Source organism: Medicago sativa, chromosome 5, assembly GCF_051527215.1.
Source record: "Medicago sativa cultivar Bolivia chromosome 5, Bolivia_mono, whole genome shotgun sequence".
In the NCBI taxonomy this organism is placed as follows: Eukaryota; Viridiplantae; Streptophyta; class Magnoliopsida; order Fabales; family Fabaceae; genus Medicago; species Medicago sativa.
In genome coordinates this window covers 22,047,682-22,073,679 of record NC_140753.1, presented here as the reverse complement: position 1 = coordinate 22,073,679, position 25,998 = coordinate 22,047,682, and the positions used below count along the sequence as shown (strand labels likewise).

Here is a 25,998-nt window from a genome sequence, read left to right as displayed (position 1 = left end):
GTGCTTTTACAATTTAGAGCCAATGTATCCAACCAAACACATAATTCATGTTTCGTTTGCTGCCCTGTTTTGGAAGAATCATGATAGACATTTCATCTTGTCTAGATAACCTTTTTTATGATAGAGGGCGTAAGCCTAATGAATGACTAAGTTGATGTGGATAGGCAGGCAGTCCGGAAAACATGAAGATACAAAGCCATGCTTTTGGGATTTTAAAACTAGCGTGAGTTAACTCATGCAGCGTGATTTAAGTCACGCATGTGTAAAAAAACTAAGTAACGTTTTTTTACACTTGCGTTAGTTAACTAAAGCAGGGGTATTTTAGAAATGACTGCAGAGCGCGAGCGAAAAGTACTGGGTGGAGAGCAAAATTCCTACCTTAATCTAACATATATGTGGCACTTTATGTAGCCCAACTTTCAATGTGGGGCTCGTAATTGTCACACCATTTTTTTTAGCTCAATGTTCACTCTATCCACATTGACTTGGGAGTATATCTTCATCCAACAATCTAGCCAATAAGTTGTCCAACTCTCAAAATGGGACACCACTTGTGTACCATTGGATACCAATGTTATAAAATATTGGTCATTGAAAGTGTGTCACATAGCACTTCACATGCATATATTTTCTCTTTCCTCTTTAGATCTTCCTATATGACATGCCTTTATTGGCCAATGTTATATAACATTGGTATCTCAATGGTACACAAGTGGTGTCCCTCAAAATGAGCATCAATTATTATGACATAAGCCTATGAGAAGAGTCCATTCCAAAAGACCAGACTATTGGGGATACTAATAATTTACGTAACACATTGAACTCTCTTATATGCTCAATGTTGAACTCATAATGGGTTCATCGGCTTGTTTGAGATGGAAAGTCATATCTTCGTAAATGTGTGTGAGGTTGGATAGCTCAACTGGTTTGAGTTAATGGATAAAGAGTTGAAGTCTCGAGTTCAAACCCAAACAAAAGAGAAAAACTAATCTATCAAAATATTTGATGTTGTCGATAGCCATTGTAAATGCTCTCGGCGGTGGATGAAACTCAAAGAATTGAGATTCTAATATTTCATTTGTCAAAGCCATGATGTGAGTCATTGGATCTTCATTCAACAACTTAGATCAGTTTACTACCTGACTACAATTATTGACTAAGGTGAATAGGGGTCTCAACATATTTTCTAATGCTTATTCCTTAAATTTATTTTTTATAATCAACCAGAATATTCATCATATAAGGACAAAAATACTCAAAAAACAAATTCTGATTCAGCAGCTTAATGCAAAAAGCAGCCAAAAGCAAGCATAACCATTAAAAAAATAAACTTTTGTACAGTTCACAGCCCATCTTAAACTTATAGGCATCTTCATACCATGTAACAAGGGAATCCACGTCCTCTAAATGAACCTAATTTTATGCATTATCAATTTAACAATTTTTTTAATTAAAAGCAAGCCCTTTAAAAATTAAAAGCAAACCAACACTATTTCCACCATATTCCACTATATATAGCTATCTATAACTTCCACACAACTTCAAAACCACCTGAAATTCCTAATATTTTCTTTGCTAGCACTGTTTCAAAAAATTTGAAAAAAAAAATTGGTTAGAGAATGAAGAGAAACAAAAGTTTTTCTCAACTCTTTATGTCTTTGTTGGTGCTTATCTTTGTCACATTTTCTGTGGATGCAAGGAACACTAACATGAAGAAAAAACTACACAAACATCACAAAAAATCACATCCTCTTCCTCATTATGATCCTCATCCAATTCAACCAAACACTTTTGATATTATGTCTTTTGGTGCAAAGGGCAATGGAGTTTCTGATGATTCAGAGGTAATCAAATGGGAGTTTAAAGATTATAATGATTTTCAACTACTATAATATATTAATGTTTATCATAAAAATGAGTTTTTAAAGCATTTAAGATAATATATAGTTGATTATGTTCATTAAGCAGGCCTTTCTAGTTGCATGGAAATGTGCATGCAAAGTTTCTGGTGCAACAATCAAAGTTCCAGAAAATCTCAAATTCCTCATTAAGCCTATTAATTTACAAGGCCCTTGTATGCCTGATCTTACTCTTCAGGTTTACTTTCATTTACCCATTTTTGCATTGTGTTTAACCACTTGAACCAACATATTTAGCAACATGACTAACATAAATACATGTCATTGTTATTTCATAAAAATGATATTATGTTACATTTTGAATGTAAGATGTTTAATGTATAAATAAGATAGTACAAATTGAATTGTTACAGATAGATGGAACAATATTGGCTCCTCCTGAAGTATCTTCATGGCCAAAGTCCAGTTTATTTCAATGGATAAATTTTAAATGGGTGCAGAATTTCACTATCAAAGGCTATGGCACTATTGATGGTCAAGGTTCTAATTGGTGGAGCTCCTCAAAACTTTACGATATACAGGTACGATTTTATATTACATTCGCGGTTATTCTGCAAACCTTTATATCGAGGTAAAATGCGATTCATGCGACCAGAATTTCCGTTACAATGCTGTTGTAGACCTCTAAACTTTCATAACCAAAGTCTCACTTTGTTGGTACAAATTCTTGCAGAAAACTCACTCTAAACAAATTCCAAGCATGAAGCCAACTGTAAGATTTTCATTTTTTCCCTTAGAAACTAACATTATTTTCGTGTATTTTTGTTTTAATTTCGAGTCTAATAGTTTCTCATTGTTCTTGTTTGACACTTCTATATGCAGGCTATAAGATTCTATTCTAGCAACTTTGTAAAGATTAGAGATATCAAAATCAAAAACAGTCCTTTATGCCATCTAAAATTTGACAACTCAAAGGGAATCAAAGTAGACAATATTACAATATCTTCCCCGGAAAATAGTCCAAACACTGATGGCATTCACTTGCAAAATACACAGGATGTAGAAATTCAACATTCTAATATTGGAACTGGTAAGACATTCATTAAATTAATTTATTTTATATGACTATCTATCTAGCATCGGCAATTCCGATTAAAGAAGTGTCTTGTGTTTGATACTGATACGACATTGACACATGTGGTTTCGTTCAATTACATCTATTTTCTCAAATTATTCCCGATGTCAATGTGTCAGTATCAATATCAATATCGCGTCCGGTGTTCATATTAGTACTACATAGATTATTGTACATTCCATTTTTACCTGAAAAAGTAGAATCTAGTAAATTGTTAAATCATAGCCATATGGTGCTTTGTCCACTTAGAATTGTTGAGCTTAAATTTGACAAAGAATGATTGTCTTTTCAAGTTTAAACGGTAAACTGTCACAGCAACTAACTTTTTTTTTTTGAAGGAATCACAGCAACTAACTTTTGAAACGTGCATCTTATAAAGTTAAACTAACTTCAACTTGTAACATTATGCGCATCATAGTACTTATATTAAAGTTATTTTTTGTGACAAGCTTATAATATTGACACTTGTTGTTATTGTATATGTATTATCAGGAGATGACTGTGTGTCCATACAAACCGGTTGCTCTAATATTCATGTCCACCACATTAAATGTGGCCCTGGTCATGGCATAAGGTAAGAAAAATAATATAGAACCTAGTAGCTAGTAAAAGTTGGCATTTTTCACTTTATTGTTAGCTAGTTACTGATTATAATACAAAATTAATTTTGTGAATATAGTTTAGGAGGATTAGGAAAAGACAAGAGTGTGGCATGCGTCTCTGACATCATTGTTGAGGATATTACAATGAAAAATACTCTATATGGAGCAAGGATCAAAACATGGCAGGTATGAACCTAATTACTTGCGCAATAATAATAAACTGAATATGTTAGAATTGACTTATTTGAACTGGCATAAACACTTGAGAGACTATTCTAGATAACTTATAAAAATAGCTTATGACATGTCTATAGTCTGTTTTCACTTTTCAGCTTATTTTCATAAGCTCTTTAGAATAACTTATGGAATAACTTATAACTTACATGGAAAACAATTTGACTTTAAGAGTCGCACATTGAAAGTGATACGACCTAAACACGTGTTTATAAGCGAGGTCTCACAAGTCAATTTTGTGGAGTTGTGTTAGGTCCAACCATAAATTTTAAGATGATATGAGAGCCTGTTCAAAATTCTGCTAACGGGCCACGCTCCAAATATCCATCTTAGACTGAACAATTTTTTTTATAGGAAATGACTCTTCTCCCATCTGTTTTTGCTCATTCCCGTCAAAATAGCCGAGCGTGAGTTAGCTCACGCAGGTGTATTTCTCAGCGGGAGTTAACTCACGGGAGTTAGAGAAGTATTTCATTTTTCTGGTATAATTTTGGTTGGTAGTTTTTTCCCCAGACTCTGCATATGCGGCAGCTTTAGTGCACAAAGATGTCAAGCCCTTGGTTGATAATTTTATTTTTTCTAACATTATATGATCTAATTGACAATATTAATTTGAGCAAATTTTTATCTTTGAATAGGGAGGCAATGGTATGGTAAAAAATGTAACATTTGCAAGAATCAAGGTCTATGATGTTATGTATCCAGTAATGATAGACCAATACTATTGTGACAAACAAATCTGCAAGAACCAAACAGGAACAGTGATAATTTCTGGTGTTAAATTTGATCAAATAAGTGGCACTTATGCAGTTCAACCAGTCCACCTAGCTTGCAGCAATTCCATACCATGTACAGATGTTGATTTAACTGACATTCAGTTAAGACCTTCCCTTAAATATAGAGGTATGCAACAAGCTATGTGTTGGAACTCTTATGGAAAATCACAAGGTCAATTGGTACCTTCAAGTATTGATTATTGTTTAAGAAGTGGTGGTGGATTAATTAAGAGGATAGCAAAGTCACATGATAGTGTATGTTATAAATTGTTATAGATATTGTTATCTTTAATTAGTTTTGGGTTTTATTGTAGCTTCCCTTCTCTAAATGCTTTTTAACTTTGTGAAGGTGGTGATGGTGTAAATTTTAGTTTTTTTCTTTTCTTTTCATTGGAATGTAGTAGTAGCTAGCGAAGTTAGTTTATTTGTTGGGTACTAAGTGAAAAATATTTGGATTTCATGAAATCCTAACTATTTATCTTTTGTTTTATTAACTATTGAGAATAAAAATAACCTAGAGTTCCAATAACATGTTCGAATTAGTGGTGAATTTGACTAAAATCATAGTGTATGTAGTGCCCTAATTTAATCCGGACAAATTTTCAAAAATCCAAAAAAATAAGCAATAATTTTAATATTATCATTTTTTTCCATTGTTGTTAATTTCCTCGTATAAAACTAATAAATATGTCTTTATTTCAATTATTCATTTCAATATAAAAAAAAAGAACAAATTATAACGACACATTTTCTCTTCATATTTTGTGCATTGGTGCTATATCGAGAAAAAATTACATGGCTGCACACAACATATAAACTTCTATTTTACTTGACTTTGACTTTGACTTTGACTTTGATGTACCATAAGATTTAATGTCACTGCCTAACCAGTAACAAATATGCAATCAAGATTTCTCGGTGCGATTGTCAATATAGTAGACGGCGCATATGACTTTCTTCTTGTGTCACATTTAGTACAAATAGCTTTACTAATTTGTATCATGAGGAAAGAACCAAAAAGGGTTGAAGAGGGGAAGTATGGAACCGAAAAGAGACAAATTCTAATATGGATCAGTTGCCAATATGTTCCACCATGGATCAGTTTTTTTTTATAATTTTAATGGTTAGATTTACATAGTCTCTATGTTATTATGGTACACCCTCTGCACATGATTTTTTTTCTAATTCAAATTTTCTCTCCTCTCTACTTTACTTTCTTTATTTATTCATATCCTCTTTCATCCAAATTTATTTTTATTAAACCAGTATTCAATATACTTGATTTTTTATCATCTTTTTTTCCAGCACAAAATTTCTTGATTTCTTTTGCTAATGGTTTTCTTCATCTTCATCACATATCATTGTTCATCATCATCACTTCTTCACCACAAACATCACAACCTAAAAAACATTATTGTCAACAATAACACAAAATCAAAAATTAAAATTTCCAGATCTATAAATCTTCCTCTCAAACCAAAATCAAATTTTTTTAACAGATCTGAAAAAAAAATCGCATTTTGGCCATTAAAAAAGTAACTCAATTGTGAAATCACCATCTAAAATCGTTTTCTTTAACATAATAACAAATTGAATTTCTTTATCTCAAACCAAAACTCGTTTCTTTAACAGATATGGTAAAAAATCATATTTCAACCATTAAAAAAAAGAACTCATTGTCATCTACAATTAAACCCAGATCTGGAAAAAAGGGAATGAAAAAGAGGATGACAAGAGTTTAGTATTGAAAACAATTTGTATAAAGTTTCTGTATTATTGTCATTGTTTTCGACGTTGAAATTGGTCTAAAAATGTTAAGTTTTAATTCGGATTTCGAGAGTCTGAACCGGGTCAACATGACCCGGTTGGAGGTTGAAGATGATGAGTGATTGTTAGTTTTTATTTTTAATCGATTCTCTTCTTATAAATAAAAATAAATGAAATCATTAACATAAGTTTCCCTGCGTCGCAGCGGTTGAATCCGTATTGATTTACTTTAAGGTCACGAGTTCGATCCCTCCAAACGTTTTTATTTTTGTTGTTCTGCTTTTGCTGCTTTTGAAAAATAGCAATGATTAAAAAGAACTAAAAAAACACGAGAGAGGAGAGACTAGGACCAACACAGGGTTCGAACACGGGTTCCTCAAGCCAACTGCAAAGCCTTTTTACCATCGCAGCAGTGTGATTTTATTGTCACTATTTGTTACGGCAATTCTATATACTATAATGAAAATTGCTTTTTTGACAATGAATACTTCCTATTGACACAAGTAAATGACCCTTTTACTCCAGTACGGTACAGGTAAAAAAAAACTCATAAGCTAAATATTTATCTATTGTCTGACTAGACAGAACCTGCCAAACCTACCATGATTTGACTTTTCATTTTTAATTTTTTTTTATGAATACTAACTAGACAGAATCTGCCATGATTTGACTTTTTTTTTTTTAATACCACCAGATTGAGTGGAGGAAATGATCTTTCGCCCAATAAGAAACTGCCACGTGTCGGTCAACAAAGGTCAGATGCAAATGAAAAACAACAAAAATTTAGAAATTACCTACTACAAGAATCGAAAAAACAACAAAAATTTAGAAACTACCTACTACAAGAATCAAACCATGCCTCCTTCAATGAATTGTTCAGTAAAATTTACCCAACCAACTAAGCTGCAATTCAATTGTGATTAAAAACCAACGTACGTGTATGTATATATATATAGTAACATTGCTCTAAATTTTTTATAATGTTTTTATTTTTATTAAATTTGCACATTAAGTTGCATTAATTTAATTTAATTTAATTTAAAACATTTCACCAGTATGATTTTAACAAGAGTCAAAAATTATTTAATAAATATTTATCGCTACACTTGAGAGGAACATGTAATATACCAACACATTATTATTTTTTGTTTTTTATTACTTTTAATAACGATCGAGACTCGCTGTATTCTACCAGAAATTAGTAGGATATAATTGAAAAGAAGTAATTAATAGTACATTAACAAGTGATAATGACATTCATTTTAAAACAAATTATTTTTGTTAAAGTGATATTCATTTTAAACCGGAGTGAATAATATAGACGAGATTACTAATATTTTTAATAATTTCATCCTACGAAAAAAATATATTAGATAAAATAAAATAAAAATTACACTAATGTTGGATACATTCAATACTTGACATGGAAAAGATTTATAGCACAAACATAATTAAATTATGCTATCTCATTAGAAACCTAGTCAACTTGGAAGGACATTACTCCGACGATCAAAATGGAACCAACCGACTAACGATGTTAAATATAATCAATCAGACCATTGAATATGATCTTTATCGAATAAGAATGTACCAAGAACTGAAATTCCAAAAATCGGAATCTTCGATGTAAGTCGATCCGACAAAACATCGCATTAGAAACATAGTCAACATGGAAGGACATTACTCTGACAATCAAAAAAGACATAACCCTGTCCGATCGACTTACCTCCGGGAACCCGATCTGAGAAATTCAAGTTTCTATATTCTTTTAGGTCAAAGAAGGCCATTTTGAACGGTGAGATTAATTGTACAAGATTTCGTTCAGATGATAGGCACGTTTAGGTCCAGTAGTAAACTAGTTCCTAAGTTGACTAGTTTCTGAGGGGATAATTCTTCCGATCGACTTACCTCCGGGAACCCGATCTGAGAAATTCAAGTTATTGTATCCTTTTAGGTCTAAGAAGGTTATTTTGAACGGTGAGATTGACTGTACCTGTTGCCGTTCAGATGATGGACTTGTTTAGATCCCCGTAGTAAACTAGTTCCTAAGTTTACTAGTTTTTGAGGGGATAGTTCTTCCGATCGACTTACCTCCGTGAGCCCGATCTGAGAAATTAAAGTTTCTATGACCTTTTAGGTCTAAGAAGGTTATTTTGAACGGTGGGATTGATTGTACCTGTTGCCGTTAAGATGATGGGCATGTTTAGGTCCCTGGACTAAGCTAGTTCCTAAGTTTACTAATTTCTGAGGGGATAGTTCTTCCGATCGACATACCTCTGGGAACCCAATCTAAGAAATTCAAGTTTCCATATCCTTTTAGGTCTAAGAAGGTCATTTTGAACGGTGGGATTGATTGTACCAGTTGCCGTTCAGATGATAGGCACATTTAGGTCCCTGGACTAAACTAGTTCCTAAGTTGACTAGTTTCTGAAGGGATAGTTCGTCCGATCGACTTACCTCCGGGAACCCGATCTGAGAAATTGAAGTTTCTATATTCTTTTAGGTCTAAGAATGTCATTTTGAACAGTGGGATTGATTGTACTTGTTGCCGTTCAGACGATAGACACGTTTAGGTCCCTAGACTAAACTAGTTCCTAAGTTGACTAGTTTCTGAGGGGATAGTTCGTCTGATCGACATACCCCTGGGAACCCGATCTGAGAAATTCAAGTTTCTATGTCCTTTTAGGTCTAAGAAGGTTAATTTTAACGGTGGGATTGATTGTACCTATTGTCGTTCAGATGATAGGCCTGTTTAGTTCCCCGTAGTAAACTAGTTCCTAAGTTGACTAGTTTCTGAAAGGATAGTTCGTCCAATCGACTTACCTCCGGGAACCCGATCTGAGAAATTCAAGTTTCTATATCCTTTTAAATCTAGGAAGGTATTTTTTAACGGTGAGATTGATTGTACCTGTTTCCGTTCAGATGATAAGCCTGTTTAGGTCTCCGGAGTAAACTAGTTCCTAAGTTGACTAGTTTTTAAGGGGATAGTTCTTCCGAATGACGTACCTCCGGAAACCCGATATGAAAAATTATGATTTCTATATACTTTTATGTCTAAGAAAGTCATTTTGAACGGTCGGATTGATTGTACTTGTTGTCGTTCAGGTGATAGGCATGTTTAGGTCCCTGGAGTAAACTAGTTCCTAAGTTGACTAGTTGATTAGGGGATAGTTCGTCTGAATGACGTACCTCCGTAAACCTGATCTGAAAAAATTCCAATTTCTGTAGCCTTTTATATCTAAGAAGGTCAGTTTGAACGGTCGAAATGGTTGTACTTGTTGTCGTTCAGATTCTAGCCACATTTAGGTCCCCGGAGTAAACTAGTTCATAAGCTGACTAGTTTTTAAGGGGATAGTTCATCCGAGTGACGTACCTCCGGAAACCCGGTCTGAGAAATTCTGATTTATTTATCCTTTTATGTCTAAAAATGTCATTTTGAACGGTCGGATTGATTGTACTTGTTTTCGTTCAGGTGATAGGCATGTTTAGGTCCCCGAAGTAAACTAGTTCCTAAGTTGACTAGTTGATTAGGGGATAGTTCGTCTGAATGACATACCTCCGTAAACCTGATATGAGAAATTCTGATTTCTATAGCCTTTTATATCTAAGAAGGTCATTTTGAACGGTCGGATTGGTTGTACTTGTTGTCGTTCAAATTCTAGCCACGTTTAGGTCACCGGAGTAACCTAGTTCCTAAGTTGACTAGTTTATGAGGGGATAGTTCGTCCGAATGACGTACCTCCGGAAACCCGATATGAGAAATTCTGATTTCTTTATCCTTTTATGCCTAAGAATGTCATTTTGAACGGTCAGATTAACTAATCAAACCATTTATCGACTAATCATGCTTAAAACTCTCACCCTAATGACAAGAATATTCGACCTAAACTACTTTAAAAATGTCAGAACGACTGATCAAACTCTTACCGACTAATCAAGCTTACAATCTCACCCTAATGACAAGAATATTCGACCTAAACAACTTTCAATATGTCAAGACGACCGATCAAACTCACAACTCTTACCCCTAACTGAAAGAATCTCGTAGTCAAAGTACTTGGATGAATGTTCAGTGACTAATCCAACTTTTCACCGACTAATCAAGCTTACAACTCTCACCCTATTGACAAGATTCTTCGACCTAAACTACTTTCAAGATGTCAAGACGACTAATCAAACCGACAACTCTTACCCTAACTGAAAGAATCTTGCAGTGAAAGTACATGGATGAACGTTTAAAGACTAATAAAACTCTTACCAACTAATCAAGCTTACAATCTCACCCTAATTACAAGAATATTCGACCTAAACAACTTTCAAGATGTCAAGACGACCGATCAAACTCACAACTCTTAACCTTAGCTGAAAGAATCTCGTAGTCAAAGTACTTGGATGAATGTTCAGTGACTAATCCAATTTTTCACCAACTAATCAAGCTTACAACTCTCACCTTATTGACAAGATCCTTCGACCTAAACTACTTTCAAGATGTCAAGACGACTAATAAAACTCACAACTCTTACCCTAATTGAAAGAATCTTGCAGTGAAAGTACTTGGATGGACATTTAAAGACTAATCAAACTCTTACCGAGTAATCAAGCTCACAATCTCACCCTAATGACAAGAATATTCGACCTAAACTACTTTAAAGATATCAAAACGACTGATCAAACTCATAACTCTTACACTAACTGAAAGAATCATGTAGTCAAAGTACTTTGATGAATGTTCAATGAATAATCAAAATCTTTATCGACTAATCAAGCTTATAAATCTCACCCTAATGACAAGAATCGTTGACCTAATCTACTTCCAAGATGTGAAGACGACTAATCAAATTAACAACTTTTACCCCTAACTGAAAGAATCCTGTAGTCAAAGTACTTGGATGAATGTTCAGTGACTAATCTAGTTTTTCACCGACTAATCAAGCTTACAACTCTCACCCTAATGACAATATTCTTCGACCTAAAAAACTTTCAAGATGTCAAGACGACCGATCAACTCACAACTCTTACCCCTAACTGAAAGAATCTTGTAGTCAAAGTACTTATATGAATGTTCAGTGACTAATCCAATTTTTCACTGACTAATCAAGTTTACAACTCTCACCGTATTGAGAAGATTCTTCGACCTAGACTACGTTCAAGATGACTGATCAAACTCACAACTCTTACCCTAACTGAAAGAATCTTACTATGAAAGTAATTGGATGAACGTTCAATGACTAATCGAACTCTTACGACTAATCAAGCTTACAACTCTAACCATAATGACAAGAATATTCGACCTAAACTGCTTTCAAGTTGGTTGAGTCTGTTTTGATCGTCGAATTAATGTTCACTACAATAAATTAGGCATTTTGTGACACTCAGAGGCCGTTTGTTATATTTTTTTTTAAAAAAATCATTTACTCAAATCAGCGAAAAGACGGGCACTCGTGTTAATGTTTGAAAATTATGAACAATTTTTTTTTTTTATGAAATTGTGATTTTGATTAAAACTAAAATTATAAATGTTTGTTACTTTCAAGTTATAACAAAGCAAAACTAATTATGATTATCTATTTTAATGACATCAACAATGTAACAAACAAATACAATCTAATTTTTTTAATGACACCAACAACAATTTTTATTATAAAACATGTTATTTAAAGGTATAAACAAAAAGAAGAGATGAGAAAAACCATAGAGTAAATAGGTTCAGGGCAATATAAGCATATAATCAAAGTATATTAACCATCTTCAAAGTAAAAACAATATTTAATCAGAGCAAGGTCAATTCAAGGTTAATCAGGGCAAGTCAGGAGCAATATATAAACATGTTAATCAGAAGCAAAAACAAGTTCAAAGCTAAGATAAATCTCAGAAGCATAAACAGTATAGCATCAACAACAATATTCAACTAAGCAACTAAGGTGTGCAACTAAGGTTTGGTTTGTTGTTGTTGTTGGATCAATGCCATCATACGAGTAAATTCCTCTGATTGCTTCTTCATAAGCTCAGCTTGTTGCTTCACAGTTTCTTCAAGAGCTAACTGTCTCTGAAGGAGAGAATATTCTCTATCCTTAGATTCCTTCAGGAGCTCAGCCTGTTTTGCCATTTTCTGCTTCAACATCTTGAAAACCTTTGCTTCCCTTGATATGTACTCTGACTCTGGATAGAAAGGCTCATTAGCTAGGCACAAAACTGGACCTCTAGCTTGCTCAACTTGGTGCAGATTCTTCAAAAGTCTTCTTACTGCAGCAGCTTGGATCCTCAGACACTTCTTGCTAACAGCATCTATCAATTCAGAAGCTTTGCTCTTCAGGGATGTCCAACGCTCCTCATAGTCAAGTGATAGAATCTGGTTGTACTGAGTGCTGCAATTATTCCTCCTTGATGAAAGATTTCAGAAAGTAGTCTTCCATAAGGTACCCAGAATCTTTCCTTGTTCTGACTCTTCCAAAGCTGGTTCTCCATGTATTTGAGAATATACTTTAGCAGGTTGATTTTCTCCCCTTTGATAAGATGGTGGATGAAAACTTTATGTGCCAATAAGGGTTGGTCACTGCCACCACCCTTTGGTAGCAGATTCTCATATTGTATTTTCAGAAGTATCTTCTTCTCCATATCCAAGTCAGCATACTTCTTTGGTGTTGTAGAGCTATCCTTAACATTTGGAATCTCTATCCCATAATATTTTTCAAAAGCTTTTACGCCAATTACTGAAGCAATCACCTCCTGAGTGATTCTTATGGGAACTCCCATCACAGACGATCTGATTTCAGTCCTATTAAAGGGTTCCATCATCATTTCTTCCCTCGTTTTCCCAACAAGTTCTGGATAACGTAGAATCAGATCTCTTTCTTCAGCATCTGCTGCTTTTATGTCAAAGATAGATGCTCTTACCTAGAAATGCCTTACCAAACATTGTTCCCCCTGGGAATCGAACCCGGTATTCCCCGGGTACGTCCTTGGAAGGAGCTCTTTGCCACTGGAGCCCAAGCAACTTGGTTAAAAGTGATCTTTATTAGGCAAAACAAACGCAAAATAAATTATAATTTTTCATAAAATCTATACTATATATAAAGAAAACAACTCATTTCAGCTCTTTTGGCTGACTTTTTCTCTTTTAAAAAATGCACTTAATTTTCAATACAAACAACACACATTTATATTTTTAGTTTTAATCAAATCAAAATTTCCTTAAAAAAACACCGTTCATAATTTTCAAACGTTAACGCAATAAAAAGAGCGGAAAAACGGTTAGTTTTAATCAAATCAAAATTTCCTTAAAAAAACACCGTTCATAATTTTCAAACGTTAACGCAATAAAAAGAGCGGAAAAACGGACACGTGAATATTCATCTTTTCGTTAGTTTTTATAGATAATTTTTTTTTCTTCAAGTAACCTAGTGACTAGAGCTCACTTTTTTTTTCAAGTAACCTAGTGACTAGAGCTCACACAATTAAATTGTGGAGAAGTGGAGTGTCTAGGGTTCGAACCCCAGCCCCTACATATAGTATGCAATATCCCTACCATCTGAGCTAAGCTTATGTGATAAATAATCTTTAAATTATTTGATGGTAAAACAACTTTTATTCTACTACCGTACTAGGTAACAAACATCCCTTCGTCTTGCGACACTTTGGCACAACTGTTGCAAAGTGATTTTTTATTTTTTTTATTTCTACGACAGTTCATGCGACAGTTGGTCATATGCGGCGGCAATATTTTTGTTTCTAAAAACAGGGAACTCACTTGATTTTAGCGGCAAATGAAATTTGAGTGAAAATTTTGACTCCCTCTTCCCACTCAAAACTATTAATAATACATAAAAAACAATAATCACATTTCCTCTTCTCACTTTTTCCATCGACCATCACACCATCACACAGAGAAAGTGAGAAACCATTCACCATCTCTCCCCTTTCATCGCAAACCATTCACCATAACCATGGAAAATCCTTCATCGTCCATCATCACTGCAAATCACCGTCCATAACCATGGCCAATCCTTCAGAAAAACCCCAAATCACTTCTCACTTGGAAAACCCTAAATCACTTCTCACGTAGCATGCATGTGTTGATTTTGATTCTTGACTGGAATCTTAGAACCCCTCATATTTTCCCTTTGCACCTATAACCCAGGTTTGTTTTCTAACATTCAACAGAACAATCTGAATGAATGAATCCCCCTTTTTAAATTAGGGTTTTTTGATTTTGGATTCTTTTATATGACTGTAATAGTGTTTAATTGGTTTACTGATTATGAAATTGGGATTATGAGTAATATATTTGTGTTGTGAAACCATTGTTAGGGTTTTGATGTGTCCAAAATTTGGGATTTTGTTATTATGCAATTGGAGATTTTTTTTGGGTACAAAATTGGTACTAATTTGTTGTTATTGTTGTTGATATGGTTTTGTTTAACGGTTTTTTGTTGTTGATTGACTTTGTATAAAAAAGGTAAGGCTGAGATACATGTTATTTTCACTTTATGGAAGATGGGAGAGCCTTTGTAAATAAAAGTTTATATACCAATTCTACTCATTTGTTAAAATTATGTAAGTGTATGATATGTTTATAAAATTAATGATTCCATTGGAAAATTAGAGAACGGTCAACATACTTTTAACTTATGAGCATACTTTTAGAGCTAAGAAAAATATGAGGGATAATTTTGATTCTTCACTGATAAAAATAACATAAAGGTTATTGATAGGATTCTTACTTGTGTTGATTTGCTCTAAGATTGCTTATTACTTTCCTTGGGGCCCTTTTCTCTCCTTTGCTTAGCTTAGCTCTTCTTCTCTCTATGTATGGTTTTTCTCTCATTTGTGTGGTTACAAAGTTGAATGATATTTTCAGAAAGCGATAAATTATAAGTATTTAGTCACCGTTTTAACATTTATAGTATTTTAGAAATGACTAGCAGAATGTTTATTTTTATTTTTGTTATGAATGGAGAATGTTTATTTTATATTACGAGTACAATGAGTCCTAAACTATCTTGTTTGAGCAACTAATTACATTAATATAGTAAAAGTGAGATGTGGCATCTATGCAACAGGAATGACTAATTTTAGCCTATACTAGCACACATAATTATTTTTCCTCTATGATATGTATGTATGGAACGTTTTATTATTATTATTATTAATTAAAATAAAAAGGAGATAAAATGAACAAATGACTCACACTAGATGTTATATTTTAATGGTTCTTGTGTCAACCCTTCCTTATATGTAGCAATGTTTTTGGTCAAAATAAATTAATTAATAATAGGCTTGAATTCTGTCGTTGAAATTTTAACTTCTTTTTCTTGTCCCATGACCGGTAATGATAAATCATTGTATGTATTTTTTTTTCAATCTCATATATGCAACTTAATGAGTATGCCTGATGGTTCCTCTATCATACTCTCTAGAATTGTCTGCCATAAAAATATCACTCCCGTCTTATTTTGTTTGAAATTGTTTTCTCTACACATTCAGAGAGAAGGGCTATACTTTGAGGTTGAGCACATGGTTCTAGTAAGAAGCTGAGAAACCCCTTCAACAATTTTAACAATGTGCTCATGTTTTTGGTTTATTGCTTCATTTTACATTTTTTAAGAATAAGTTACTTGATTTTCATTTTGGTTGAAAATATATGAGCAATGGACTTTATTTCATGTTCTTGGTATGTCTTACATCAAAAGATTAACATGACAAATCTTGGCATGATGATTGTTGGATTTTGTATATATATGAGGTTATAGATTTTTGAACAGGTAAGTGATTTATGCACAGAGCCTAAACACACCTGTGTTGTATCCATTATGCACAAAGCCTAACTGTTTTTCTTGTTTTTTGTTATCCTAGTATGCTTTGCTATTTGCATTGTTTTGACTTGTTTATCATCAATGCTTGCAGTGCAAGTGTTTTTGGAGTCTCAACCTTGTGAAAAAAATGACACCATTTGAGTATGCACGGCTCAAAAGAATTGATGATAATAATAATAAAAGGATTAGCGCTCTCAATCTGCCAATTCTCGCCCAATCCCTTGTCGAATCTTCTTTTGCCACTAAAAAACCTTCATCGGTATGATTTATTGATTCTAAAACTTTAGAACCTTTTTTTATTGATTTCTGGCTCACAACCTGTTTTATCACGTTGGTGTTTAAAGGATAGTGTATCTGATATTTTTCTTAACTAATTATGTCATTTATATTTGGTGTTTAAAGGATAGTTTATGTGTTAGCTAGAAATGTATGATATTGTTTAAATGTTTTATAGACATCCATTACAAACTCATTCTCAACCACTTCTCAAAACTTAAAGAACCTAAATTTAACATTGTAGTGAGCTGTTTGCATTCTTATCTGCTGCATGTATAGGATGATTAAAACATTCTGTCTTTTCAAGATTCAAATTTTCTTTTCTTATATACGATTTTCAAAAAGTTTAGTCATACTGACTCGTAGAAGACTATACTAATGTTATGGAAAATAGTACTATGTATGTGAGTAGTTTATTCGTAATGGTTTCAAATAGTTTGAGAATTATCTATATATTCATAATGTATTGTTGATGTCAGATGTTGTTGATGTCATAATGTGATTATGCACATGAAATTGTGATCTTAATTTTACTTTTGATTCCTATAGTTATTTTTTCTTTTTTGGACCGATCAAATCCCTCCATATTTATGACTGTGATCTTATTTAGTTTGTGAAGGGTCGTTCAAGGTTTGTACAACCTGGAGCTCTCGAGGCAGCCAACAAGAAGCGCCTCCGTTCGCATGATTTACCACAAACCCCTCCACCACCTACACATTTGACACCACCACCTACACCAATCCAAGAGACATATCCACTAACTAGCAAGGTGACAACACCGCCGACAATAGTCCAGGTGACTGAACTGTCATTTTCCCAGGCCACCTCACATCATCATTCTATTCCATTCCCTGATTCTGAAGATGACATGTTAGATGATGAGCCGAATATTACTCAAAAAAAGAAATCTAAATATTGGGATGTAGAAGTTATAAGTAAGTAATCTGGTTCCAAATTATCTTAAATAATTTCATTGTTTTACATCATTGACTTATGTCATATTTCACTTACTTTCTTATATGTTAGATGGGGCAGGTCATGTTTCAAACATGCGTTTAATGGTGGATGATGTGTTGCTAGAATCTCCTAATGGAACAAGGATAATAACAAGATGGAAGGATCGTCAACCTGTGGGATTAGCAGCTGGTTTGTTAGCGGAATTTTTGGGTAGACTTGCAAGAATGTATAGAGATTTTCTGATAACGTTCGAAAGTTGGGACCAAATTCCAGAGAAAACAAAAACTAAAGTTTATGATGAAAAAATAAAGGTAACATTGATATACAACTAGATATTTCTGATCTATTGTTTCTTTTGTTTAGTAACTATTTTTCTATGTTTATGTTTCAAGACAAAATTTGTTGTTGATGATGGAGATAACAAAAAATATATTTTGACAAGTATTGCAAGGAAATGGAAGGATGCAAGATGTCGATTGTTCGATGCACATCATAAATGGGAGCTCCCATTAGAAGTGAATCTTGCAAATTATCCACATTCTATTGACGCAACCGATTGGGCTGTTTTCGTAGCATATAGGCGGAAGCCAGAAACGCAAAAGAAGGCACGAAAAAATGCAGCAAATAGGCAAAAACTAACGACACATCATACACTAGGAAAAATTTCTCTTGCGAGGAAGAGAGACGAGTTGGTATGATTCACTCAATCTGTCATTGATTAAATACTTAATTGCACAATTACTTATTATATGTGGTTATTTGTAGGAAGTAAGAGATGGTCGAGAATATAGTAGGGAAGAAATGTTTTCAGTTTCTCATAAGAAGTCCGACGGGTCATATGTCAATGAAGAGGCCAAGGAAAAAGCTGTAAGTGCAATTACAGTCATTTATATGTTTAAACACTCAATCGATCATTGATATTTTTCATACAGTAATAGTCATGTATGCATGTGATACAATTGTGATGCCAATTTTTGCAATATCTCCACTCCATTGCCTTTGTTTGCACCTGTAATTAGTATTGCTTCATATCTATACGTAAAATATAAATGATATGAGGGAAGACAATGTATTTCTTATGTAAAGGCCTTTCTAGTTTTGTTTTCTATCCACACCTCCATATGGTCCTCCTCTCATTTTAATCATAATAATATGAAAACATTTTAGTAATGATAATTTGATAATATATGCAGGAACAGTTGCAAATTGAAATGCAAAACACTCATTCAGAGAATGAAGCATTTGTCAAAGTGTTTGGAAAAGAACATCCTGGATATGTGCGTTCTATGGGACTTGGGATAACACCATCTCAAATCTCTACTTCTCACCGTGCTAGAACGGCGTCGTCCTTTGAGGCTAATGAGAAGATGTTGAAAATGCAAGCCGAAATTGATTCACTTAAGGATAAGGCTTCGCAAGTTGATATCTTGAAGGAACAAGTTGCATTCTTGATGCAAATGCAGAATTCTAGAGAAAAACAGGTAAAATTGTATTCTCACAAGTTGCATTCTTATTGCTTGGATTAGGATGTTAAGTTTTTGGGGTTGGTCAGGTTGTTGTTGTCGACTTCTTTGGAGCTTGAGCGTTTTTACTTGGTTGTTAGGTGTTATTTTTACAAGGCCCGTTTCACTTTGTTGTTTTATTTTATTATCCATTTTGAACATTGTCTTTGCTCTTTTTGAGTGTTAATGAGTACTTTGATGTTGCTAATCATTGTTTTCTTTTTCTTTTCAGCCAACAAATTTAGAATCGCCAAGAGATGGTGTGTGCTCCTCCGAGTCTAGTTACCACCTTGAGAATCATTAGCAACGCCGTTTTGGATATGTAGATATATTATGAGCTAATTATGATGTAGTTTTTTGTATGGTCAACCACTGAAATCCACTAGTATTTTGGTTTTTGAATGTTTAAGCTACTTTATTTATAGTTTTAATTACTTTCAATGTATGGATCAACATTGATACTCTTAAATGATGTATATAAATGAAATTAAGTAATTTGTTGTTATATATTCTTGCATTTTATGCTTCAAATTATCATGATATTAAAACAGTTGCCAACCTCTCTGGCCACTATGATCTAAAGGTAGCCTTGAAGATCGTCTCGGAAACAACTTTATGGGGAGAATCAGGAAGGAATGGTTCATTGAGTTGAAGACTAAGTCAGATATAGCTCATCACTTTAGGCATACTTATAGCTCATCACAACCTAAGGTAGTTTCTTTATTTTGAAGGGTCTGTTTGTTTTCTCATTGTATTTTTTTCTGTTCATGTTTCGAGTGTTGTCAATCGCGAATTGTAGAAAATAGTAGTCAGTTCAATTTCAGCTTAACAAAGGTGTTGTTCTGCTATTACTACAGTCGTTATTTGACAATATTTTGTACTAAATAGTGCATCATGGTTCAATACCATTTTCTTTGAACTCTGCTGCGTTAGACCACTGCTTATAACCGTATTTAACAACAATATTTTTCTGAAAATTGTTTGTGTTTTCTGGTTTGAAGAGGTTGAAAAGGTACTGAAAGCAAAGAAGATGAAGGCACAAAGTAAGAGAGTGGAAATGATGCCCTGGGAAAAGGAAAGTTCAGCTTGTGAGAGTGAAGGGATGTTGGACACATGAAAGATGTATCAGGTTTGGTTCTTTTACATATTCATCTGTCATTTTTGGTTTTTTGTTTTGGTTAAGTACTATATCATGAATAACGTGAGAGAAACATAAACTAGTATCACGCCAGGATTTGATAGCTATATATAAAATTATCTTCATTTTGTGTTTGTGTCAGCATGATTAATTTTATGTTAGTGTCAACATGATTAATGAGAACTGATGCTATAACTAGTACTAATTTCCTGGAAACGGTTAAGGAGAACCGATGCTATATTTAAAAGCACAATTAGCAGATTTGTTTCCAATCCACATCCGTGCCTACTTTCACATCCTTTCTGCTCTAATGTAAGTTTATCGTAATAGTGTAAGTTGGATCGACTGAGAGCGGAGGGAGTGAGTCTAAGTTGTTTGCGGCATGCTGTTTTTTTGTATAACTTTCACGGGGGCGTGCTGTTTTTCCCTGCAAAACTATGCTGGTTTTTTTTTCCTGAACTTAACAAAATTTGATTTATCTCTATTATTTATTGATGACAGTAGAGGAAGATTCCATTTGTTATGGTGATAATGTCTTTCAAGTTTCAGGTATACTAAGGAGATTCCATTTGGTTCACAAGAAGTACCCGTGTTTGCTGTTTGAAAGGATTTGGAACCTGAGAGAATGTTGCATTCGGTAGCTGTGTCTGAAGTGTTTTTCTGGTGGATTGGTTGTGCTGCTGTCATGTGATTTTGTCTGCTGTGCTGGTTTTTTTGTGCTGTTCGCAGGTTCTGTTTGCTGTTTTGGTGGGTGCTGCCTTCTGTTAGGGGCGACTGCTGCTGTGTGCACCTGCTGTCAGCTGGTGTTTGCTGCTGCCAGCAGCTTCTGTGGTGCTGTTCAGCGCGTGTTGGTGTTCTTGGAGGATGGGTTTGATGCGGAAGTATGCGTAGGGAGTCATTGTTCTTGTCCGGCTGCCTTTCCGGATAGTTTTTGGGTCTTTGTATACCTTTGCATCAGTCACTTGCTTTAGGAGGCTGAGTTTTTCTTTTTGTTTTGCTTTTATGGGTGTTTGTTTTGGTGTGGTGTGGTTTGGGTTGGGTGTTCCGCCTATATACGACACCCTTGTTTGTGTTGGTTTGTTTTGTTTCGCTTGCGCGGTTGGTTATTGTGTGGCTTGCCTTTCCGTTGCTTAATAAATTTTGCAGATTAAAAAAAAAGTTTGATTAATTCATACTTTTGGAACTTTCAGACCGTGGAATATGACCTAATTGAAATAAGAGTCAACTAGGAACATGAACGTCGGCGATCGGAATCTTAGAGATAAGTTGATTCGACAAACCATTCCTTTGGAAACCTACTCAACATAGACTTACACTTACCTGCTTAATGAAACTTACCCAAATGACAAACGGTATCAAACAAAATCATCCCAATTGTTGGATATGACTTAATTGAACTTATAATGAATCAGAAACTTGAATTTCATTAAAATGATATTTTGTGCAATGGATTTATAACATAACTTCCGATCTCCGAAATTCAAGTTAGTATATCGTCCTTAGTCCGGCTATGTTTTATTCAATGGTCAAATTAATTATATAGAAGATAATTCTTAACTGGATACAACTCTACATACAAAAATTAATTATATGTGTGATTATAAATTTTATTTAGGAATTGAGAGAGTAAGTTGTAATCCCCGTGAGCTTAACTCAGTTGGTGGGGATATTGCATATTATATGCAGGGGCCGGAGTTCGAACCCCGGGCACTCCACTTCTCCACAATTTAATTGTGTGAGCTCTAGCCACTATGCTACTTGACAAAAAAAAAAAGAGAGAGAGAGAGAGAGAGAGAGTAAGTTGTATGATTATAAAAGCTCATTTAAACTTATAACATTAAGTGAAATAATTTATGCAAATTAAATTACTGAAGTAAATAAACCAACACATTAACAAAGTTTAACGCAAAAAAAAAAAAAAACACATTAACAAAGTTTTCATTCGGCATGAGTACATTATATATATTTTTTTTTTTGTGATGGCCGGGGTTCGAAACCCCGGACCTTGCTTATTTTATGCATTGTCTATACCAACTGAGCTAAGCTCATGAGTACATTATATATAGCAGGCGTAACAAAATATTGTAAAAATATTCTCTGCAGCGCGTTGGTAAAAAGATTTTGCTGATAGTCTGAGAGAACCTGGTTCGATCCCTGTATACCCTTTTTTTTGTTGACATTTTGACAAGCTGTATACCCTTTTTTAATCAGTGCCTTTTTTATTTTAAGCAGATAAAAAATAAAAGCTGAGGAATCGAACCCGCGACTTTCATTCAGTTGAAAGAAGTATAAACCGCTGCAACGCATACAACCTTTTGATTATAAATTCCGTGACTGATATTTATAAGAAAAACATTGAATATAAATAAAATAAAGTCACCACAGTTCATCTTCAACCTCCAACCGGGTCACGTTGACCCGGTTCATACCCTCGAAACCCGAACAATCCCAACAGATCTGCACCATTTCGACGTCGAAAATGACGATTTTAATCAAAAAATTTGTACAAATCGTATCAAATATCAGTGTCTTCTCGTCCTCCTATTCATTTCCTTCTTCCAGATCTGAACTCGTTACCACATGGTGCATCTAATTTATAGAGAAAAGTAATAGTTACAAAAAGAAACAGAGCCACCATGATTTAAGATGAAGAAAGAAATAATAAACAACCATTTTTCTGGGTTCAATAATAAGAAAATCAAGAAACTGTCTAACTTTAAAATACTCAGATTTGTTTTAGCAATTCACTGTGATTTTTTGGATTATGGGTTTTATGAGTGTTAATTTTGACTTGTATTGTTTAGGTTCAATATTAAGAAGAAAATGAACAAGATTGATGAAGATGATGAATATTAAGATTTTGTTTTTGAACTTAATTGGAAACGTGTTTTGTTTTTTAGATAATAGCTGAGATTGTTTAAAAAAGATGAAAAAAACACTTTTAAATAAATTAAGTTTGACAATATTGTAAAAAGAATTGATAAAATGGGATGAGAAATAATTTGATACAGATAGTCTACCATATTACTATAAGACTTAGATCTATCACCATCTAAAATTTCCCATCCATCATGGTCCATGGTGGAACATATTGCCATAGTGGTCCATGTTAGAAGCCGTCACCGAAAAGAAATTAGAGAAGTGAGCAGTAACAAATGTTCCTCAAGTTGTGCTCAACCACAAAAACTTCTTGCAAAAGGTGTTATTATTATTTTGAGTTAAATATGTTTTTGGTCCCTATAAAATTGGGGCCTTTAAAGTTTAGTCCTTACTTAATTTTAATAATTATTTTAGTCCCTAATTTTTTTTGCACTGAGTATTAGTCCATACTCAATTCAAATTTGTTTAATTTATGCTTAAACTCTTAAGTTTTTGAACAATTATTTACAGACATGTTTATAACATTACTAAAAGTTCCTCCGCAAAAAATTATCGTAAAATTTAATTTCTACATCCAGATTTTTTTACCTTTTATCTTTAACTTTTGTCGTTTTAAAAAATTCATATTTAATTCGTTTGATGTTAGAAAATTCTAAATTTTAGCAAATGAATCTTTCAGAGTGAATAGGCAATTTCCCCCCGAAATTGTAAGTTTCATCAATTACCCCCTGTAATTAACGAAACATCAATTACCCCCCTGAAATTGCATAACGTTAATCAATTTACCCCCTCCGTCAATTTTTCTGTTAACTGTTTACGGTTATGATCAATTACCCCCCTGAAATTTTACACTTATGTGCAAAATGGCCCCTGAACTTGAAAAATTAAAAAAATATTAAAAAAATTAAAAAATTCTGGAAAAATGAAAAAACAATAAAAAAATTGAAAAAAAATATTAAAAAATTCTGAAAAATTGAAAAATTAATAAAAATGAAAAAAATCTAGAAAAATTAATAAAAATAAAAAAAATCTGAATTTTTTTTAAAAATCTGGAAAAATTAATAATAATAAAATGATCTAATAAAATGAAAAATAATGAAAAAATTCTGAAAAAAATAAAAAAGATTAAAAAATTCTGGAAAAAAATAAAATTTCTAAATTTCTAAAAAAATTAAAATTCTGGAAAATTAAAATTATGGAAATTCTCGAAAATAAAAATTCTGGAAAATAAATTTTAATGAAATTTTAAATTTTCGAAAATAAAAATGAAATTCTGGAAAAATGAAATTTTAATGAAATTTTTTTGAAATTTTCATTTGTATTTCTCAAAAATTTTCCGGGAATTTTTGTTTATTTATAAACCGAGAATAAGGGAAAAAATATGTGTATTTATAAACCGAGCTTAGGTTTTTTATGTATTTTTCGAAATTTTGAAATTTTCATTAGTATTTTTTCCGGGAATTTTTGTGTATTTATAAACCGGGAACTTTTTGTGTATTTATAAACCGAGAATAAGGGAAAAAATACACTGAAAAAACCTAAGCTCGACATATATACTAATCAAAATTTCGGAATTTCGAAAAATACATAAAAAACCAGAATTTCAAAATTTCGACATATATACTAATCAGAATATTTTTTATTTTCCAAAATTTTTTCATTATTTTTCATTTTATCAGATTATTTTATTTTTTTAATCATTTTTTATTTTCATTAATTTTTTCAGAATTTTTTTATTTTTATTAATTTTTCCAGATTTTTTTAATTTTTTCCTTTTTTTTCATTTTTATTAATTTTTCAATTTTCCAGAATTTTTTAATATTTTTTTCAATTTTTTTTATTGATTTTTCATTTTTCCAGAATTTGTTAATTTTTTTTAATATTTTTCCAGAATTTTTTCAATTTTTTTCAAGTTCAGGGGGCATTTTGCACATAAGTGTAAAATTTCAGGGGGGTAATTGATCATAACCGTATACAGTTAACAGAAAAATTGACGGAGGGGGTAAATTGATTAACGTTATGCAATTTCAGGGGGGTAATTGATGTTTCGTTAACTACAGAGGGGTAATTGATGAAACTTACAATTTCGGGGGGGGGGGGGGGGGGGAATTGCCTATTCATAGTGTTCTAAACTTGTTTAAAAAAATAGTTCAAAAATTTAAAAGTTTAAGGACTAAGTCCCTACAAAAAAAATATTTATAATTTTAGTCCCTACAAAAAAATTATTTATAATTTTAGTCCTTGCTATATCCTCTTTTGGTTTGATCATCACAAAAATCCCAAAATAGTGATTACATCAAATCCACTTTTGATTCGATCACTATTCATATCTTGAAGTCGATGACTACGTCGAATCCTCTTTTATTTTGGTCATCCCACAAATTTCAAAATTGACAACTACGCTAAATACACTTTTAGTGCAGTCTTCAAAACATTTGCAATAAACACAAGTTACCAAACAAACGCATCACAAATCCACTTTCTCGCAATTAATATTTATTTTTTACTTAATCAAATCAACAAGCTTTTAATCAAATTCATCGTGAGAAAATAACATTTTCTTTAAAATCAACCAACACAGAAACATTTTCTATTAAGAATTACGTAACTTTGAATTTTTCATCGCACCAGAAGATTCATAGGAGCAAAATCAAACTCTTGTCAATCACAATAATAACAAAACTTTTTTTCCCTATTTAAAGACATTATATTTTTCATGTAAAAACTTAATTTTAATTCACATCTAATTTTTTTTGAAGACATAAAAATGGGATATATTATCAAAGGCAGTGGAACACCTAAGCACAAGATGTACTAAAAGTGCCACCCCTAATAACAGTTAGTCATACAATGAAAAAAACAAAAGGGTCTGACCACCATCTGTGAGTACCGTACACGAAAGTGGCCTTATTAGCTTTAAGCCACCATAAAGAGTGAAATTTAACTTTTTCTACCAGCTGATCAATGGTGGTTTGGATGTTATTGCGTAGTCTGTTGTTGCGATCATTCCAAACCAACCAGACACAAAGTAACCAAATAAGTTGAAGGAAGGATTGACGA

At 33.0% G+C, this 25,998-nt stretch overlaps 2 protein-coding genes across 6 annotated transcripts; both read left to right on the top strand.

Moving 5' to 3' along the window:
• Positions 1–1,346: 1,346 nt before the first annotated feature.
• On the top strand, positions 1,347–5,080 carry LOC146921022 (Pectin lyase-like superfamily protein). The gene is made up of 8 exons (XM_085714420.1): positions 1,347–1,844; positions 1,969–2,097; positions 2,273–2,440; positions 2,593–2,631; positions 2,742–2,949; positions 3,487–3,568; positions 3,674–3,782; positions 4,469–5,080. Exons 1-8 carry the CDS (start codon positions 1,620–1,622, stop codon positions 4,880–4,882), a joined length of 1,374 nt encoding a protein of 457 aa, XP_085570546.1. The 5' UTR covers positions 1,347–1,619; the 3' UTR covers positions 4,883–5,080.
• An 8,931-nt stretch (positions 5,081–14,011) lies between these two features.
• On the top strand, positions 14,012–19,427 carry LOC146921021 (uncharacterized). 5 transcript variants are annotated; one of them, XM_085714414.1, is made up of 9 exons: positions 14,079–14,510; positions 15,857–15,895; positions 16,277–16,444; positions 17,072–17,396; positions 17,488–17,729; positions 17,811–18,110; positions 18,184–18,285; positions 18,612–18,899; positions 19,153–19,427. In XM_085714414.1, exons 2-9 carry the CDS (start codon positions 15,887–15,889, stop codon positions 19,222–19,224), a joined length of 1,506 nt encoding a protein of 501 aa, XP_085570540.1. In that variant the 5' UTR covers positions 14,079–14,510; positions 15,857–15,886; the 3' UTR covers positions 19,225–19,427. The 5 variants fall into 5 exon arrangements, with proteins under 5 accessions (XP_085570544.1, XP_085570540.1, XP_085570545.1 ...); XM_085714417.1 differs by having other exon boundaries at positions 14,371–14,510; positions 17,081–17,396; XM_085714416.1 differs by having other exon boundaries at positions 14,371–14,510; positions 17,497–17,729.
• The last annotated feature ends 6,571 nt before the right edge of the window (positions 19,428–25,998 follow it).